The 19,459-nt window shown below is 52.3% G+C and overlaps 6 protein-coding genes across 6 annotated transcripts; 1 reads left to right on the forward strand and 5 right to left on the reverse strand.

The window, feature by feature from the left end:
- Positions 1-80: 80 nt before the first annotated feature.
- Positions 81-1,355, reverse strand: Z517_09780 (uncharacterized protein; the record flags this gene model as incomplete). Its single annotated transcript, XM_013425688.1, has 1 exon — positions 81-1,355. The coding sequence occupies one exon, from the start codon at positions 1,353-1,355 to the stop codon at positions 81-83; it is 1,275 nt and encodes a 424-aa protein (XP_013281142.1).
- Positions 1,356-5,277: 3,922 nt separating this feature from the next.
- Positions 5,278-6,580, reverse strand: Z517_09781 (uncharacterized protein; the record flags this gene model as incomplete). The annotated part of the gene is made up of 4 exons (XM_013425689.1): positions 5,278-5,378; positions 5,437-5,760; positions 5,815-6,228; positions 6,475-6,580. 4 exons carry the CDS (start codon positions 6,578-6,580, stop codon positions 5,278-5,280), a joined length of 945 nt encoding a protein of 314 aa, XP_013281143.1.
- A 352-nt stretch (positions 6,581-6,932) lies between these two features.
- Z517_09782 (uncharacterized protein) lies at positions 6,933-7,759 on the reverse strand (the record flags this gene model as incomplete). Its single annotated transcript, XM_013425690.1, has 2 exons — positions 6,933-7,544; positions 7,601-7,759. The coding sequence occupies 2 exons, from the start codon at positions 7,757-7,759 to the stop codon at positions 6,933-6,935; spliced, it is 771 nt and encodes a 256-aa protein (XP_013281144.1).
- Positions 7,760-10,814: 3,055 nt separating this feature from the next.
- Positions 10,815-11,399, forward strand: Z517_09783 (uncharacterized protein; the record flags this gene model as incomplete). The annotated part of the gene is made up of 1 exon (XM_013425691.1): positions 10,815-11,399. One exon carries the CDS (start codon positions 10,815-10,817, stop codon positions 11,397-11,399), a length of 585 nt encoding a protein of 194 aa, XP_013281145.1.
- A 1,460-nt stretch (positions 11,400-12,859) lies between these two features.
- On the reverse strand, positions 12,860-14,520 carry Z517_09784 (uncharacterized protein; the record flags this gene model as incomplete). Its single annotated transcript, XM_013425692.1, has 2 exons — positions 12,860-14,452; positions 14,515-14,520. The coding sequence occupies 2 exons, from the start codon at positions 14,518-14,520 to the stop codon at positions 12,860-12,862; spliced, it is 1,599 nt and encodes a 532-aa protein (XP_013281146.1).
- Positions 14,521-15,330: 810 nt separating this feature from the next.
- On the reverse strand, positions 15,331-16,964 carry Z517_09785 (uncharacterized protein; the record flags this gene model as incomplete). Its single annotated transcript, XM_013425693.1, has 3 exons — positions 15,331-15,907; positions 15,969-16,223; positions 16,288-16,964. 3 exons carry the CDS (start codon positions 16,962-16,964, stop codon positions 15,331-15,333), a joined length of 1,509 nt encoding a protein of 502 aa, XP_013281147.1.
- Positions 16,965-19,459: the final 2,495 nt, after the last annotated feature.

A 19,459-nucleotide genomic window follows, 5' to 3' on the forward strand; every position in this document is an offset into this window, starting at 1 on the left:
CCAGCTTTGTTACAAAATCCATCATCTTCAGCGCCAACGCCCCTGCAACAGTCTCACACGCAAATTCCGGCCAGAGGCGATTACAACTCGGGCTTCATCTCAATCTCCTGCTCCTTTTCCGAGTCAAGGTGCTCGTCAAACTCCTTTCCTGCCGGCCCAAAAAATACCTCAAACAAGCTCCTCAAATCCTTCGCCCGCAACTCCATATGTTCACCCGGCAAGCCTACGAACTTGAGGCCGCCCTTTGCATCCAGCTTCTTCAGGCCGATCCAATCCTCTTCGTAGATGGGTCTATCGCGGAGGCGTGTGATCGAATTTTCAGTCTCGTTAAATTCTGCAAACCACGCACTCTCTTTTGGAATGAGAGTTTTGTCGTCGTCGAAGAGGATCATCACAAATCTTTCGAGTGTGGCCAGATTCTGGGCGTAGGTGGCATTCTTGCGAGCGCGCTCGTTGTTGATATCTGCAAGGTAATTGGAATGCTCCAGGTAATTGTCAAAGTCCTTCGTATCGCGGTAATATTGAGCCGGAACGAGTCTTGATTGGATAAAGTCGGACCAGACCGTGCTGCTCTTCAAGAGCGCGTTGGCACCTTGACAAATCCAGTCTGAGGCCGAGGCGCATTTCTGAAATTCAGCGATGCCGTTATGCGGAGATCCGAAAGTGATCAGAGATCGAATCTTCGGCGCCCAATCGGCGCATCTCTCGACGTAACCTCTCAGGAAGACGCCACCCTGGCTGAACCCGACGGCGTCGAGGGCCGGTGCCGTACGCAGAATGTTGTCGCTCGCCAGCATGTGGCACACGGCAAGGATTTGTTCCGTGACGTTACCAAAGAACGAAGCCTGGCGATCTGCAGAGCCCGGGTTACCGCCCAGCGAAATGATATATGTATATGTACCCGGATGGATATTGTCCAACATGGCTGCAATCTCTTTGATACCTTTGGCGTCGGCTGAATCCCCCAGGCCATGCCAGATCACCACGGGGAGAGGCTGGTCATCGTCAGAGCCGCCCTCAGTTGTCTTTGCGGGTGAGGCGAGTTTAGGCGATAGTCTTGTGATCTTGATCCAGTTGTCTTCGGCGATCGTCTCGATGGTGTGAGGGAGGTGGGCGATCTTGGGAGTGAGTCTGAGCTCAGTTGCAGATTGTTCCTCCTCTTCATCAAACTTGGATGCGGGCGACCCGCCAATCTTTGCCCATGACCATTCGGTGTATTCGGTCGCGGCGGCCTCGGACAGCCGGTTGGGAGAGTCTCCAGGTTGGTTCTGGAAGACTTCGGCTTCGGGGAAGATGACGACGGAGATGACGGCAGCGGGAAGCGACAAAAGGACCGATAACTGCGTGAGCCGCATATTTGCAGTCGTGCAACGCGTAGATAACAATTGGGAAATACTGCGAGAACCAACCAATTCAACTGAAGACCTGCTTCGCGATGGCAAGGAATGAGGAATGATGTTGCCTGTGATGCCACGAGTGCTGACTGATCCACTGAGCTATGAATCCTTAGTGACAGCGCATCCCTGCTCGCTTGGGCTTGGACACGTCAACCCCAGATCTTGGCAGGTACCATGTCTTAACGCACAATTGTACGTCATTCAGCCTCGACTCTACGAATGTGCGAACTGGAAATCCTTCTGTGACAATCTATCATCGGTCAAGGTGCTGTCCATTCCGTATACTGTCCGGGAAGAAAGAAAATATGTTCTCCCTATTCCCTCGACGCCAGCCAGCCCGTGGGTATCATAAGAAGCCAGCTATCCTCCCGTTTTCCTGGCCCTATGAAGAGCTATACCCCATTTTACCAGTCCAGACTCCATATAAAAATCAGTGTTTGCCTCATCCTAGTAACCCCAGTCCATCTTCCTCCGACACAAGGACTCGCACCTTCTTCAAATCCTGGGTCCATTTCCTCGTGACATGCAGCCACATCTGCTTCTCGTCCGACCGCTTTTCTTCAACGAACTTCTCCAGGCTGGGCTTGGTCTGCCACTCTTCCCACCGTCGCCCATCTCTTACCAGCATCTCGCACGTGAGGTGAGGATATTGAGCCCGTGCCGACGCAATTGCTTCTCTATCTGCATTCGCGCGGGATTCTTCCAGTTGACAAGGTGGACAAGGGTGGTCCTGGTGAGGCAGGAATGTTGGCAAGCCCATATAATGGGGTGTCGGATAATGCGAAGATGAAGTGCACGAGAATCGGAATCCCTTGGAAGAGAATGATTGTGAGCGACTAAACCTGCGTCCCAACTCGCCGCATTCTGAAGGTTGGCGGGCCACTCCTGGTAAAGGGGCCGCAATCTTCGAGGGAACTCGAGAGATTGGAGACGATGGCGGCGTGATAGAGGAGCCCGAGGAATTAGAATCTAAACTTCCAGTCGATGAAGAAGAGCATCCTCGTGGCGACAGGGGTCGAATGGTCGAGCTTGACAGTCTATTCTGACAATTATAGCATTTGTAGGGCTGTTGTGGGAGCTTCACTCCCGTCGTCTTGAGAAGCGGGCACGGTGCCAATTTGCATATATCGAAGCCCATCAGAATGCCATGTCCGCAACAGAACCGCAACACATGAGCCTTGCACATCTTGAGAGTGGTCTTGCCTCCAGGATGTTGAGGTAAGATTGAAGGATTTTGGCTGAATTATGCGAGGAGTGGAGAGTTTCAGAGAGGAAAAACGCGCAGCTGAAACGGCGAATGCTTTGAAGGTACAGGGTCTATTGTGGCATTTTCAACAGGTGGCGTTCGGGTATTGAGGCATCAGACAAACAGGTTCTGCCGTCTCTCGAGGGATGTGCTGGTCGCCTGGGGGTGTCGAGTGCTCTGAGCACGGGGGAAGGGAAGGGTCGTGCCCTGTAACAGCGCAAGCAGGCGTCCGTCCAGGGCCCGGAGGGCGAATCGCAGGGCTGTTGCTTGCAAGCTTTGGGCAGCAGCGTATGCAGAGCGGTTTGTACGACCCGAAGTAAGCGAGTTGTCAGGGCGTCATAAGACCCAGCAACTGCAGAGCCAGAGCGTCGAGGACCGTTGAGGCGGCCTTATAGAGGAAGGGAGCTTAGGGCTCGTGTCAAAGGTGGACGAGGCACTCAAGTCGCAAAGAGACCTGAGGGTGTTTGACCATTGACCGAAGGATTGAGCGATCCCACAATAAGTGGCTGTGGTGAGGAATTAATACTATCGACGGAAACTGCCATGAACGACCGGCACAGAGGGGGCGCCCTGTTGGATTCGGGGTTTGCCAACGAGGGGACTCTCTGGGATTTAGAGGCAGGCAACGAATTAACGAGGAAGTATGCAATAGGGCAAAGGAAAGGAAAGGAATGGAAAAGAGAGAATCAGGCTAACCGGGCGGGTAGAGTCGAATTGACTAGGGGGAAGAAGGAAAGACTGAAAGATGCAAAGAGAGAAGCAACCAGCGCAAGGACAATAACGCATAAAACGGAAGACGGGGTTTGTGAAGAGGAACGAACCCTCTCACCATCGGCTGGGATAGGGTCGATTGACGAAGGAGAATCACAATTAGTTTTTTTCGTTGGACGGATGGAGCAGGGGTGGAGATGACACCAATAACCCTTGTGGCCTCAGGGCGAGGGCAGTTTTTAGGGTTGCGAGGTTGCAGCAGAAGCGCGCAGTGTAATGCAGTGCAGTATGCAGTGCAGTGGGCAAAAAGGTGGGATGACTTGGATGGGCTGTGGGAGCCATGAGGAAGCCACTTGTCGATCGCTCTTTGCCCCTCGCGGGGGGTGGGATGTCGTCCCTCATTGGGGGCTGCTTTGTTGAGCTTCAACTAGCTAGGTAGCTTACTCGGTAGAGCCGCCCAATTCTTTTTCTCCCGCTTGGCCACAACGGGTGCGCAGGCGGCCACAGCTTGGAGGCTTGGAGCTGGGTTGGACCTCACCCTCGCCTCTCTGCCCACTGTGCCACTCTCACTAACCCTCGCGGTCCTGCTCTCTCTTTCCTATGACGGAACTGACTTCGACCGCACCAGCGCCCTGTAATTATTCTCACGGGTTTCTTTTGGGAGGGACCCCATTCCTATGTCGTTGTCAGGCAGGATCCCTCCCTGCGATATGCCTTTCCAGGCCCGCAATGGTGATGCCCCGGCACACCCTTCCCACGGCAATCCTGGACGATGACGACGACACGGAAGAGAAACCAAGGGAAGAGTTGCGCTATTGCACACAATTGCGAGATGGAATCGTGGGAGAATACGGCTGGCCTCGCCTCGGAGAATACGACAACACGAACCACTGGGGTTTTTTGGCTTCGAAGGGTCTCGAAAACTCGGCCACTAAACTTCCCGCCACGATAACATGGGTCCAGACTCGTCGCTGTTCGGGACTATACAATGTATGGGTGTGCTCCGAGATGATTCAAACTCGCCCACAAAACTGCCCGGTCCCGTTGCTTTCTTGTACGCGGACGGCTCCTCTTGGGTTTCCTCGGGTGTCCTTGGCCGGGTTGCCGGGCACATTCCCCAGGTAGAGGCCATGACTCGCCCAGGTCCCGCCAGGCAATCATCTCCAGCAAATTACTGTTGCAATCAATAATGTGTTCCATGCACAACGCACGTCAACCTCGACCCCAGAAATGCCACGCCTCCCTCCTCCACAATGACCACTCTCCAAACTCTTACCTATTTGCAATCTAAACTCCCTCTCCAAAAACCAAGAACCGAGTTGTGCCGTACTCGACCTAGGAATTGGACGCAGACACGAGGGGGGTACCAGCTTGAGCTGGACTTGAGCGTCCTCCCAGGTCCACATGCTCTGTTATCGGGTGGATACCCGAGACAGTGAGACGTGCCGCCAATCTGGTTCTTGACAGGCCCACAGAGGTCCAAATGACGGCATTAGCACGATAGCATCACCAGCATAAGATGGATTTGTACCTTGTAATCCTTATGCAAGACCTTCTCGAGGACTGCCACGAGGATCCACTGTGAACGCCTGTTCGGTCCTGCACCCTCCAACACGTTTTCGCTTCCTGGACAGACCCTTTATCGGTACCGCACTGAATGTATGTCAAGAAGAGCTGGATCATTCCAGACAGGGATGTTTCTCCTTGAATGCACGACCCAGTGAAACTTTTTCGACAACTAGGAATGAAGTTTGATTTGGTCTAGCAATACCCGAGTTCGAGCGATCCCTGTCAGCGGTATTCTGCGTCTCGTCAATCAGCCACCAGGTGGACGAGGGGCCCAGGCCCGCTTTGATAATCATGAATGTGATTCGCGCGCTCTTGCTTCACGCTGGACAACCTCGCACTGCTTCACACGTGCATTTACCCAGAATCACCTGACTCGCTGGTTGCGGTGTCGTAGTACATGACAATTTTCTTGATTTTGAAAACATTTTCACGATTCGGAGGCCCCACTGCCCAACCTGTTGCAATCATCGTCAGAGAAGATTGTTATAACCACCTGATAGACTCTGGACACACCTTTATCACCATTGGTCCAGTTGTTCCAGACCAACTGGCCTGGCACGTTTGGAATATTGTTGGTGAAGTTTTTCTGGCAAACACCGTCTATGTAAAATGCTGTGAAGTCCGGGGTCCAGTCAATTCGATACTCATGGGTGCGCGTAGTGCAGCTAGATGGAGCTGGTCCGCTTTCACATGACTTGTCCATCTTTGTGGGATCTATGGCTTGGTTGGTGTACCAAAGAGGGATTGGAGCGTTGGGACCATTGTTTGACAACGATGTCGGATCGGTCACGTATTCGATATCACATTCCTGAGTATCGTCCTTGTAGAAGAAGATCCCTGTCATTGTCAGAATACACAAACTCTGGTGAGATAGCTCGTACGGAAACAGACCATGGCAGGTGCCGGGCTCGGTGCTGAAAACAGCAGTGGTTCGAAAACTCCCGTACAGAATTTTCTCCTCCACGGTCGTCACCTCTGCGCAGCTGACCGCATAGCCAGTCTGCTTTGATGGTTTCTGGGCTCCCGGAACTGCCAGGCGGAGGAATCCTCTGAAGCACCGGACGTTGGCTGGGTCAAATCGCTTGTTGAAAGGAATGCCGGTCCAGTTCTTGCAGCGAACGGTGTAATTACTCTTCATGAGACCCTCTGGCAGCGACTGTCCTTCAAATGTGTACACAGCTCGCTTGGAAAATCTGCCAACCCCGGGCACCAGCCATCCATCACCGTCCGCTTTGACTTCATCGTGTCCGCTGGGATTTTTGATGCTTGAGGGTTGTGCCTCTGAGGTTGTAGTGGCATTATTTTCTGACATAGAGAGAGATCAGTCAGAAGGGTCCTGGTGTGGTCGGATATCCCCCCCCCCCTAATGTATCCACGAAAAGGCGTTGATCGGAAGAGAAGGGATAGAGAGATCAGGTGCCAAAATCTGCATAATTGAAGTATGGAGTGTCTTTGGAGGTGGACCGATATCAAAGATGGCACAAATGAAAAGCCCCTCACTGCAGCAGACTTTGTGACACCAAGATGCGTCACTTCGCGAAGTTTGCTTACCTGCCGTTAGCAGCGAAGGTCCCTGGGCCTTCTTCGTCCCACGTCTTCCACAGTAGGCAGCCACCACATTCACCCAGTTTCTCTTTGTTGGCGCTTCTGAAGACATGATGGCTCAAATATAGTTTAGGGACGGTAGGTAGAGATAGAAAATCTGCCGTACCATCAGCCAGTGTCAGAGCAGCTAAGCGCCCTGGATGTGCAGTTGGCGAACGGGGGATTGATTACCTTGAGAGAATGGAAAGCAGTGCTTTGGATATGATTTTGAGGATTCAGATGCTGTTTGGTGTGGCTGCAAGATGCCTCTGTAGGATGACCATGTTTGGCGTCGAGAATGACGGAGGCTCCTTACAAACCGACTGCGCCGACCGTTCAGCCACGCCTGAAAGACTACACTTTCCACTCAAGTTCCTGGAGATCGAGAAGGAGCGAGACGATAGGACAGACTTCAGTGGCTCATTTCAGAGATTCCATTTGACCTCGTAGCCGAAGACGGTTTTGCGAAGGGCTTCATCTCCAGGATCGTTTTCAAACATGACTTTATCCATGGTTTGTTCCAGTATCTTATTGACCACAAATCCGTCGACTCGAGCCATTTCGAAGAATTGGAGGTCTTTGTCGAGCAGCCAAGGACGATAAGGCGTGAAAAACACCAGAGCGACCGACTCGCGCGTCTTCTTCAAGCAGTCACGGACAGTGGCCAGGAGTTTTGCGTGCTCGGAGTGGTTGAACAGAATGTCGGCCAGTATCAATAGATCAAATCCATCAACATCGGGCAGGATATGCGATTTCAAAGAGTCGACCGGAGCACCCCAAAGGAAACCCTCCGTTACAGCGGTTGACTTGTCGAGTAAAGCCGAGCAGTGTTCCACGTTGTAGCGCAAGTTCGCAACCAAGTCCTGGTCCGGATAATCTGTCACCACGACTCTCCTAGCTCCTAATATTGCAGTGACTAGGCTAGGAAGGCCAGCACCAGCGCCCAATTCCAGCACTGTCTTGTTCAGCACGAGCTCTTTGGCGTTCTGTTCGAGGTACGTTGACACGACTTGACCTGCGTTCCAGAGTAGATGACCCTTGATGACCATTAGCAAAACAAAAAGCTTTCCACAAATATTTACACGAATCACACCCAAAGAGGACTATGGCCGACGAGCCGTAGCGTAAGGCGGTGGCCGTTTTTCAGGGTGTAGCTGGTGAAGGTGGGTGGCTTTTCGGGCTCGTAGAAATCGACAGGCTCTTGAAACATGTCAAGGGAGGGAGAGGAGTCCTCATCTTCGCCGTGCTCCATGGATTTTTGTGATTAAAGTGACAGAAATGCTGGATAGGTCAATGAACGCCGTCGAATACGAACCATATTCTGTCATCGTGAACGGTTTTTCTACATGGAACGCTTTGCGCAAGCAATACTCCACCGTATAATTATGTCTATCGGCTTTTATGCTCCACCGCATCCTTGAATACCAGCTGCCCATCCATGATCCTGCTGTTGCGAGCTGTTGCCCTTGTGTTACGAACTTTGAGATTCTCGTGATCACCGTTGGATTTCATTAGATACCCACAGTGAGGCTCTACCGCGACCAGAAAGAGTGGAATTATTAGGGTGCTACTCACATCCATCGACATGCTATGACTGCTCGGCATACGCCGAGCTTGACAGCCCCGTGCCGTTAATACGCCTCTAGTTAACTCTCACTCGCAATATGGGTGGTAGTACCGCCACTTATGTCTTGAGTTCGAGGAATGCAGAGAGGGCTCTTTGACGCTTCTAGACAGATGTCTATATAGCCTTCAAGAGCTGCTCTCCACGATCTTCAGTTTGGATTTTCTCGATGATGATGATGTTTGTCGGTCGTCACGACCACGGTCTCCATCCGTCCCCGTCCTTTGCCGGTATCTCTGGATTTCATGACCGCTATCTTGGCCGTCGTAAATGGTGTCAGATCGGCTTTCCTCGCGAAAGTAACATCAGGAATGGACTCAAGAGATATGGACCTGGCTTGGTTAAAGCCTGACGTCGGTGTCATACACAACTACGAGATACAGTCGATAAAAATATTTTCTGGGAAAAGGCATCGGAGCTTCTTGCGGCTAAAGTCGTCCTTAAGAATCTCGATACGCGTGTTCGACATGGTCCTCACCCCTTGGTAGCCGTACAATCCGACCCACGGGGTTGGCCTCCAAGTCTCAATTAAACCTTCGGCAATGCAGAATAGGTCGAGCAGACACAGCGTTGTTCCCCAAGAGATCAGGTCATCTGCTGGTCCGGCTTCCAGAGAGCAACGTAGCAATCGTAAAAGGGTCCAAAGATTCTTCGGTGTAAGCCGGCAGGCCTAGAGTGATACTTCGGCACTGTACAGTAGCTAACCTCATGCTCGTCGCCTGTCTGATGGTTCTTCTCAGCTCTGGGCGATGAGATGTCTCTATTGGTTGAAACGCCTGCCTCTTTGCACATGGCCAAACAAGGTATATGCGCAGCCTGGAAGATTAATGCCGTGCAATCATTTCTGATACCACGTGTCTCTGGATCGTCGCTGCGAGAGGTGGGGAGCTCGAGGCGGTGGGCGTTCTGGGGGAAGAATTTAGCCATACTTGTAGGTGTGTACATGGGTTGATGGGTTCTCCAAAGGCCGTCAGCGACCTTCGGCGGGTCGACTACTGGGTAAGAATCGGAAGACATTACATATCTCCCGACCAAGTCTGTCATCGCCGAGCGTTAGCATTATTGCGAGTTGATCGATGACGCTAAGGCAAGACAAAGGGCAGCCGAGAAAGGACGATGATATCCTCGGTTCCTGTTCCTAGTGCCCAAGTGACCGGAATTCTGCAGGACGATGATGTGATGAAGAACTGCAGTTGCACGATACGGTGGGAAGGACTGGGTGGTGGCCTGACTCAGGCAGGCCATTTACCCAAGCCCGGCAATTTCTCCCTTTGGTCTTCTCTTTTATCATGTTATGGGCCACCAAAGCAACTCCCAATTTGCGTGGGGAGGATGTGGAGTCATCTCTTTTCATCGAGAGGCTGATCTCAATCCGTTCGGCATCCCCCCAGCCAGGGCAAGGTTCGTAGCTCGGAGGGATCCCGTCCAAGGTCCGCGGAATCCAGCGCGAAGACTTGGTAACTAAACAATCGCTGGCCGGGGCAATGATAAGGCGGGGAGGGCGAATTATTGTACTTGTCCTCTTGGCCAGATGACCTCGGTAAGTGGCCTCCAAGGTACCGGAATGAGATTCTGCGAAGTGCAGTGGATGTGAGGGTGGAATGGCCTCATTTGGGCTGTGTGGTACTTTTCGTCACTAGGAACTCGGTACCTCGTACAGGTGATAGATGACAGATGATAGATGAGAACGCTGGCCATCCACTGGTCAACCAGATGACCGGCAGATTGTCGGGGCCCGCAGAAAGAAAACGACGATAAAGAAAAGAGGGTGTTTTGGATCCCGCATCTGCCCGTCGTCTGCGATGCTGCGATCCCGTGATTCCGACATTCCGATGGGCTCGTCTCATTTGCCGCCTGCGCTGCGTTCTTTCTTGATGGTGTCGAATTTACTACTTGCCTCCCATCTCTTTTCACCCTTCTCCCACACATTGACCATCTCTTCCCCTGATCTGAGCCCTTCATCTTGCATCGAGGGTTTTCCTCATTGTGTGGCCGCCCCATTTCAAGACCAGGTTCCCCCACAGATCAACCCGGGAAAGCGTGCCGTTTATGACATCCAATTGAAAACGCCCCGCATCACTCCAGACTCTACCAGGCTCCCAGGGCGGCACCATTCTGTCTCTCCCCCACGAACGGGCTATTTCACCAGCCAACCGCGGCTTCAGTCGGCCTCGCCTTGGACTTTATCAACCGTGACATATCTTGACTCGGCCCCTTCTTGGGGTGGTCAGACAACCTCCCAGTTGCCTTTAGACGGTCCGTTTCCGACCTTCCCCAGAAAGCGCAAGGCAAAAAACTTGGAGAAAGTCACATTTCCAAGTTGCCCGGCTCTGGTCAATCTCTCCAAATACCTCTTTGACGCCCGCACCAATCCTCCGGCCCCCCGGCTTTTCTTGCGGCCAAGTCATTGTTACACTCACTTTGGACTCTTTTTTCTTGTTACGTACCTCGTGTTCCTCTTTGCGCCTGATTCCATCCTACAGAGCCACGACCGTCGAACCCAACCTGCAACCCTTGGCAACCTCTTTGCAGTGCCTTTCGTTTCGCAAATACCGCCAGCCGCGCGCTGTTCTCAGAAAAAGAAGGAGATAATTTCAGCTGAAACAAAGCCGCTTTGTTGAGCGGTTACGTCTCTTTGGAACGTAATAGTCTCCCGCCCTGCGCCGACGGGTTGAGGCTCAAGATGAGCAACCATCCGCGGCGGAGTGCCCGACTATCATCACATCTACAGCCAGAGCAATTCCAGCAAAGAAGCAGTGGCCGTTCTCCTTCTAGCCTTCCGAATAACTATTCGCAGCCTTCAAGTGCCTCGACGAGTTCTCACCCAAGTCCTGTCAGTGACACTCTACAGCCTCCGCCACCTCCGCCTACTCCTCAACACCCACAGCATCGCATTCAGATACAATCACACTTCATGTCTCACCAACAGCAAGGGCACCCTCATATTCACGCTCCGTTGCCTTCGCCTTCAGCTGCGCACATGGGACCATTTTTTGGTGGGCACTATTCGCAACCGAACTCATACACAGCGCAGCCAATGCACCAGGGTTATCAAGGGCAACAGACATTTGGCGACCAGCAATCCCAAGTGCATCAACAAGAGCAACATCATCATCTACATCCACACTCGAATTCGATGTCCAAGGAGCATCCCGCATACCCGCAGACGATGGGCGCCGGGCAGTTGCCGCCTGACTTTCTGGCCGAGGCAGCAAAACGTGCACAGATGGCTTGCTTGATGCGAGACTTGGGCGATGTTACGCTTTAGAAAGGACATGATCACCGCATCATTTCACTGTCTATACCCTTTTACTCAAGTCGCTTGTATTGTTTTATCAGATACGACTTCTCGCCACACGACGGCTTCTCGGTTGAAGACGGGTTGCCGAGGACACTTTGAGTTTGGCATGTGATGGAGCACAACACGGATATTTCGACACCCACTAATACCATGCCGCACAAAAGGACCTCTGTTTTGGAGACCGGCATGCGATGGTGAACCCGCCAGCGGCAACTCGATCTAATATTGTCACCTTCCGATTACAATGCGGCACAAGGACCACTGCATTCCTTTACAACTACCGATGCAACCATAGCATACGAACTTGAATTTGTTACGTCAGTATCCACATTTACGACATTGCCAATCTTTGCAAGCCACCTATTGATTCTGCCCGCTTCTCAACTCTTGAAATTCTACTCTTATCTCAACGATATTTATCTTCTTCGGAGTCGTCATTATTGTCTCGGGCCGATACCCCCAGAATGTTTGTGGTCAAAATATCGCGCAATCGCCAGCCCCTACCGAGGGTTTAATGGTTATCACAGTCAGTGGTGATGGGTTCGAGTATGCTCAGTTCTTTCGAGCGTCTCACCATCTACCGGCATACAAAAAGGTATAGAGAAGATAACTGTGGGCTTAGAGCTCCCTCCCTCTCTCTCTCACCTCGGATTACCTCGGGAAAGGATTTCGGTTTAATTTATTGCAATGCTTGCGTGGTTTGTTAGATGAGCGACTGAAGAAATGCATTTCATGCGGTGAACTGGAGTTGAATCAGCGTCTCTGAACACTTGCTGGAGTACCGTCCATGTTTGGAATTTGCTTTTCCCCCTTTATCGAGAGTACAGTCGCGAGGTTCCAAGATGATCTTTTGGACTTTTGGTGGGAGGGCCAAAGGGGCACAACCCAGGGAAGGAAAGGGGGAGGTACACATGATCTTGGAGAATTTTAGATTCCTTTTCTTTTTCAGACACACGACCCGGTGCCTAGAGCCGGCGGACTTCTTTTGCGCTTCACGGTTCCTCGCGCCGTCAGGATCAGGAATGACTGAAAAAGAAAAACACAAGACAGAGATGTGGAATTGGGAGCGGATTTGGGAAATGGGAATGAGAATGGGAAACGGATACTAGGAACGGGGTGAACTGGGGAAATCGGAACTGGAATGAGAACGACCATTATCACTCTTGATGCCTTTCTGTCTCTCTTTTTTTTTCAATCATGATTTTGAATTTTGTCGGTCTTTCTGCTCTATGGCATTCAATAGCCCCGACCCGGGTGCCTTTTACGTGTCAGCTCCTCTCCTCTCACCTCACCTCTCTCTGTCTTTCGTCGTCGTCGTCGACGTCGTTATCGTTGTAGAGATATCATCCTTTAGCCCCTCCCTCTCCCCCTCCGTTTCTCTCGCTCCAGACCTCCTGTTTTACCTCACAAAAGCCAAGCCAAGCCAATCATTCTTCTTCCATCCACTCCGCCTCGAGAAAGTCAATGAACCCCTCGACGATCTGCCTGCGTCCACTGACGTAGCCCTGTCCGTGCGCGATACCCCCTCTTTGGATCTGCGTGTATTTCCGCCGGAGGCGCTGGAGCATGGGCTGCGAGAGGACGACGCCGGGAGGGATGTGGATGGCTCGTTCGACGGTTGTTGTCTTGGGCGACTCGGCGGGAGTGGTGGGTTCCGCTGGGTGCCTAGGGGATGAGAGGGAAAGAGGGATGGGGATGGAGAGGAGCACGTCGCCGCCATCATGACCTGCGTGGGCGGAGAGATTCTGTTCCCGCGCCTGTGCGAGCAGATTCTTGACCACGTCCATGGTGGCCGACTCAAGGGTTTGCAGGGCATCCGAGGCTGTGGCGCGCGGGAGAACCGTGGCCGCGTGCGGTTTCACCACTTCCGGCTTTTCACGCACGGGTGGGGGTTGTGTTGCGGATGAGGGGGTTACAACGGCCGCGTTCCCATTCCCATCCCTGTCCCCATTACCCGCCGCTGTTCCAGCTCTTTCAGATGAACGAAGTTGACTCAACGCCTTTTTGCTGGTCGGCTTTGTCGGCGGGGGGTAGATTGCGTTCCAGATTTCCTGGATCGGAGGCGAAGCGTCGGACGAAGGGACGGTGAAGAGAGGTGTGTCCCAGCGGGAGAAAGGGGACGGGGGTTCGTAGCGCATCATTAGGGAGGTGAGAGTTGACGACGAGTATGGGGGAGAGGAAGTCGGCGGCGGGATTGGGATTGATGGCGCATAAGGCGTCGGCAAGGGTTGATTCTCTCGTCCTGGTTTTGGTACCGTCGACGACGACGAGGGCGAGCTTGCGTCCGGCGGTCCGTTGATGTATAAGGACTTGAGAGTCATCGTGTCGTCTGGTAACGGTCGAAGCATCGCATCCCCGCTGTCACCATTGTCCAGCCCGTCCATCGAGGAAGACCGAGACCGAGACGTCGCGTGCTCCAGCACCCGATCACCGTAGATGGCGGTATGACTTTCTGGAACCAGATCGCCCAAGACACTTTCGCCCTGATTGTGCTGCGTATGCTTGTGCTTATCCTTGTCCAGCACATTCCCATCTTCTCCACTGCCACCACCATCCTCAGCGTCCAGCTCCCCCTGCTGCGCTCTCAACCTCTCTCGATTCCACCTCTTGCACTCATCCTCCTGCGCCGCCACATGGACAACGCAACATCTCGTGCCCACGGCCTTGGCCTCGCACCACAACTGGTATCTATAGCCCTTGATGTAGTTCAACCCGTCGGCGATCACGACATTGTCCTTTGAAAGCGCTCGCTTGATCGCGGAGAACTCTTCCGCCCTCGCGGTCTTTTCGTGGGAGGCGTTGTTGTAGATCTGATCTCGAAGGAGTGTCGTCTGTTCTATAGACTCCGTACCGTCACGGTCGTCGTCCGACGATGCGTGGTATGAAGGGACAATCTGGACGGTCCTTTTTGATATTGATGGTTCGTTGGCAGGAGGGGTGACGAAGGCCGCCAGCGACGCAGCGATTTGCTGGGCGCGGTACGTTTTGCCCGAGCACGGAAGGCCTGTGATAATGATGAGCTACGGGGAAAAAGTCAATCGTCGTGAAGAGGACAGTCTAGGTGCAAGGATCTTGTACTCACTGGCATAACGCAGTGCAGGCGATAGAAGGTTGGTACAGACTTGAGTAGAAATTTTGATTTTTGGGTTATGGCGGGGGTTCTGGGAGCGCCGCGGGAGTTGCCAGCGTTGGTGGGTGGGCGGGCTACACAATTGAGAGGTTCAAAAGGACCAAGTCAAAGAAGTTTTACACTCAAGGTGTCATATTTTGCTATCTCTGAGGAAAAGCCCCGAAAAGTCCTGAAAGTAGCTACATAATTGTGCGTACAGTACATTCACAGCGATTAGTACTGACACTGCTGTCATGATGTCTCTATTTACCCAATTCCCTCCACCCTCGCTGAATGTCTCTAGACCAATGGTGTAAGATTGCATAGGCATCAACCATTCTCTGGTCGATTGTTTGAACATGTCGTAGAATTTGTCACAAAAAGCATATTGGCCTATCCTGGAAATGAGTCCTGGGGGAAAACTCCTTGGTAGATGTGTTGGCCAGTCCTGGGAATATAAACAACAACCTCCGGGATTCACGACCCCGTCTCGGAAGAGAATTTGTCCTGTGGTTTGGTCGCACCCGGCTGAAGAAATATAGAATGGAAACAGGTAGCCTGACATTTTGGTAGGGAGGTTCTGGCTGCATTCATCCCATGGCAGCACTGTTGTTCTGTTTCACCTCTGACATTGCTGCTCTGCAATACAGCGGTGGGCTGGCTCCATGGTTGGTCTCGTGCAAGTTCAGAAGAAGAGTGATGAAAAGGTCCAGTAGTCTTTAGGTGGTAGGTTGCACAGGGTATATATCGCTTCATTGATTGAGTTAAGGACGGACAAAAGAAAGAAACTCATGAAGGATAGATCCCGGAGTAGGGTGGTGACACCCGGCACGTCCTGGAGATGGCGGTTGTGGGCGAGAATTGGACATCATCCATCGACACTGTTTGTGGCATCATTGCATCATAATCCTGGGTCTGAATGGTGTACGCGCCTGGCGCAACGTACTGCGCTCGGGTGATGGCCTGGCCATAGTTCTGAGTCTGGATGGCAGCGTTGGCCATCGCATGGACCTTGGACAAGGTGGACGAGTTGGACCTCCTCATGGGGACAGATGTCGGCTTCTTCCTCTTGTTCTGGCTTTGAGTAGCTGAGCTCTTCTTGGGGAGAGGCTCAGGTTCTTCGTATTGGTGGACTCGTTTCATATGGTCACGCTGGTTCCATCGTCGAGGAAATCCATTGCCCTCTCGAGCACGGTCACAGTCCGGGAATTTGCACAGGTAGGGGTTCACTCCGTGGTTGTGTTCTCCATGGGCCTCTCGTTCGTGCCTAAGGAGGCATGCATTAGAAGAGAACCGGAGGTCCTCGCATTCCGGGCGATCCGTAAAACGACAGCGATACGGCCTCAAATGGGAGTCCACGTATTTGCTGGATGAAGCAGAGAGTATTAGAACGACATCAGCTTGCGGGTGGCACAGGTTTGACCTACTTGTAGATGCATTTTTGTTTGGTGGGTTGGTGATTGCACTTGAGCTTCTCAAACATGGGGCAATGATAGTGTCCGCTTTTGTCGGGCCGGGCTTCATAGAGTGGTCCACTTCTGGCTTTTTCTCGGTCCGATTGTTCCTCTTTGGGGCTCCGGGTCTCAGTAGGCAGGATACACGAAACACTTTGGTCAATCACGCCATTCCGCTCTGATGCGGATCGAATAGGCCTGGGTCGAAATACATTGCGTCCTTTGAGGCTGTTGGTGACAACTTGTGTTAGTAGGGGGACGAGGTGCGGGTAGGGAGAAGGGGGGATCTGACCTATCTGGTAGCGCCTTTGACACGGTATTGCTCCCGTAGAGAGCGGAGTCCTGGGCATCTGGGCATAGCTTCTCCTGGGCAGACAGGCAATCCCGGACATAATCCTCTGGAGGGGGTGTTGGCAGTCTCTGAACGGAGAAACTCTGTGAGCTGTAATTGTTCACCATTCCTTGATGGTAAAGTGGCGAAGTATCCATGGACATGTATCCGGGAATAATCAGATCCTCTGGCTGGTCTTGGCCCGGGTATTGCGAAGATTGCACGAGGTTCAAGTCTGGAGAATTGTCGCCCGAGAAAGCATCCTCTGTCAGGAACTCAGATGTTGGATCGGCGTCAAAGCCGCCCAAGCTCGACATCACGGGTACGACGAACGCACCGTCAGATGCGGTCATGGAAGCATATGTCATTGCAGAAGACGCTGACAAGAAGAAGTCATCACTGTGAGGGTATTGTCCTGAGGGATAGACGCTCGGTGCGGTCCCGTAACACCGACGTGATACAGGGGACGTAGAAGTCAAAGAAAAGTGTGCGTTGGACATTCCGCCGGCCATGGAGGCCGAACTAAATGGAACAGAGTCCGCATAAGTCACAGGCATGGTCCTCGGAACCCGGCTTTGAGATCCTGGAGTAATGGTGGCCAGTTGTGGATTTCTCCTGGATAATGTTGCTGAGGTCATTGTTGAGCCAATGTTTCTTTTTCTGCCAGCGCGAATAGATGTTAGTACTCGCCCCCATCATACACAAACATCCGACACCGAAAACACAGCAACTATCAAATGAGGACATGGGTATCCGGGATGTCCTAGCAGACGGGAAGCGGCCAGCAACCAGGGACGTTGGCAGTTTCCAGCCCACTCCGTGGTCAGGAGTCGAGTGCTATCAGGTCCGGAAGAACAAGGCAAGTTGTTGGCAAAGTCCATAGGGTCGGCGGGAAAGGTACCCGTTGATATGCCATGAGGTCCAGGACAACGAAAACAGCATGAGGCAACAGACTCGGACAGGCGATCAAGTCCACGGGCCTGACTTCGATCCGAACGGTCAAGCTTTCTAAATCCGGCGCAGTGTAGCAAGTGTCGCGAAGCAGAGTGACGAGCCCAGTCCATCCGGTCACTTCCTAGACGAATCCTCCGAAGAGAAGGATGATAGGAGTTTCAAGCATGAAAAGCATTCATTGTAGTCCTCATCATGACAAGATCATTAGTTTGTGTCCCAGGCACCATGTGGTATGTCGATATTGTCGAATGTAAGTTCTGTCCCAGGGCTTTCAAATGGTCGAGAGCAGTTGCCGAATGTTGTGTGTTTGAGATGCACATGACCAGGTATTCCAGGATCAAATAGGAATAGACGAAGTCCGGATAATATGTCTTCAACGGCCATTCCATGGGAATCTCCTTGGGCACTAATATTTGTCCGGGATAACAATGGGTCCATCCGGGTATATCCATGGGAAATCTGTTTGGTTCCAGGGGACTTTTGAGTCATTTCATTTCATTTCATGTGTACGGGAGCGTGACATAGTCAATGCATCCTCGTAGCACAGAGAGCCTTGGGCCAGAAGTCACAAGGGCAGATTGTTGAGCACATAGGTTGAAACAGTTCAGATGGGTTGTCGGACTCCTCAGGATAACAGGTACACGGGATAAGGAAAAACAAGGAGTTGGCGAAGGGAAAGCGAAAGGAAATCTTGCAGTACCTCAACAACACGCTGCAAAAGCTGGCTTGTGTCAAAACTAGAGTTGTCGGCGCTCGAGTTTCCCGGGTAGTTCTGTTCCTGGCAATGCAGAGAGAGAGAGAAAAAAGCAAAAGAAAGCAATCCCTGGAAAGTCCGGTTTGGATTGTCCTGTGGATGATAAATGCAGTAAATCCTGGTTGGCCAATGGATGGGGTTGCAGTTAGGTCGTCCAATATGATGTGAGATAAGGCTGATGTTTCTTTGTTCTTTTGATGACGGGTAGTAATCAGGCGGTAGAAGTATGGGAGAAGAAGAGAAACAGAGATCAAGAGGAGGGTGTGAAGGAGTTATAAAGGGGACACCAGCAGAGGCGGTCGAGTTGGCGGAGGAGAGGAAGAGAAATGAGGTGAGAAGAAGTGGGCGAGAAAGTGGGAAATGTGGGCGATGACCGTGTGCCAGCGCCTGGTATTGGCTGCATTGAGACATTCGGTTGGTCACACAAGAGCCAGTGAACTAGAAACTCATGACACGAAGCCATCAATGGGACCAAGTTGCAGCAATTGTCTTGTCGTAGCTTGATGCAAAGCTGCTGCACGTCCCGCTCCTGCACGTTGCCTTGTCGCACCTGCCATGCCCATTGCCCATCCGCCGACCTGGAACTTGCCAGTCCGGTCCGGCGCTAGCCGCTCCGGCTACAGCCAGCTCCCTTCCCAATACCACCTACATGCCACGGCCGACGTCATTTGTGGATACGTGTGAGCTGTCATTGGCAAAACCAGCTGCAAGTGGTGAGGCTGGATCCACTTAGATCAATGTGACTGGTTCCAATCTTCAAACCAGCAAATGGGGCCATGATCACCAGGGGCATCTTCATTCGCCGTCCATCAACTTGGCTCCGCTTTGCTGGCTCTGAGTCTCTGACATGCCGACTCGAAGTCCCCCACGGCGCAGCCTCCGACCAGCCCGTGGCTCAACTGTTTCAACTGTTGCGAGTGGTTCAACTGGTTCAACTGGTGTGATGGAAACATGGGTTTATGCAAAGTGCAAGCACACAACAATCTGACGTGGCACTCTCCAAAACCAACAATCTGCTCTTGTGACTCGCACTCGCACTCGCATTGCAGGGACGCCCGTCTTTGCATTTTCAGCACGCAAAGACTCGTCACCAATTATAGGAGAAATAGTGAGAGTACCGTGCATTGACCGAAGAGGGGCGCTGTATTTGTCTGCTGACACGTCGACGAGGACAATGGCTGGAGCCTGGCGAGACGAGGTCTAGAAAGACCTTTGGGTTACGCAAGGAGAACAAAACACAGACTTTGTGTAACCATCCCAAGTCCTTGTTCTGCATATATTCAAGGCTACTGGTCGGGAAACAGTGGCCTCACCTTGAGCTTGTCCTGGTGGCATCCCTGAGGGACTTTGGTCACAGAGTGAATTTTGCACAGAGAAGGACCACAACCTTGCTTCACGTGATGTTATATGCACTTGTTACGTGGC

The sequence above is a fragment of the Fonsecaea pedrosoi genome (genome assembly GCF_000835455.1).
Source record: "Fonsecaea pedrosoi CBS 271.37 unplaced genomic scaffold supercont1.6, whole genome shotgun sequence".
In the NCBI taxonomy this organism is placed as follows: domain Eukaryota; kingdom Fungi; phylum Ascomycota; class Eurotiomycetes; order Chaetothyriales; family Herpotrichiellaceae; genus Fonsecaea; species Fonsecaea pedrosoi.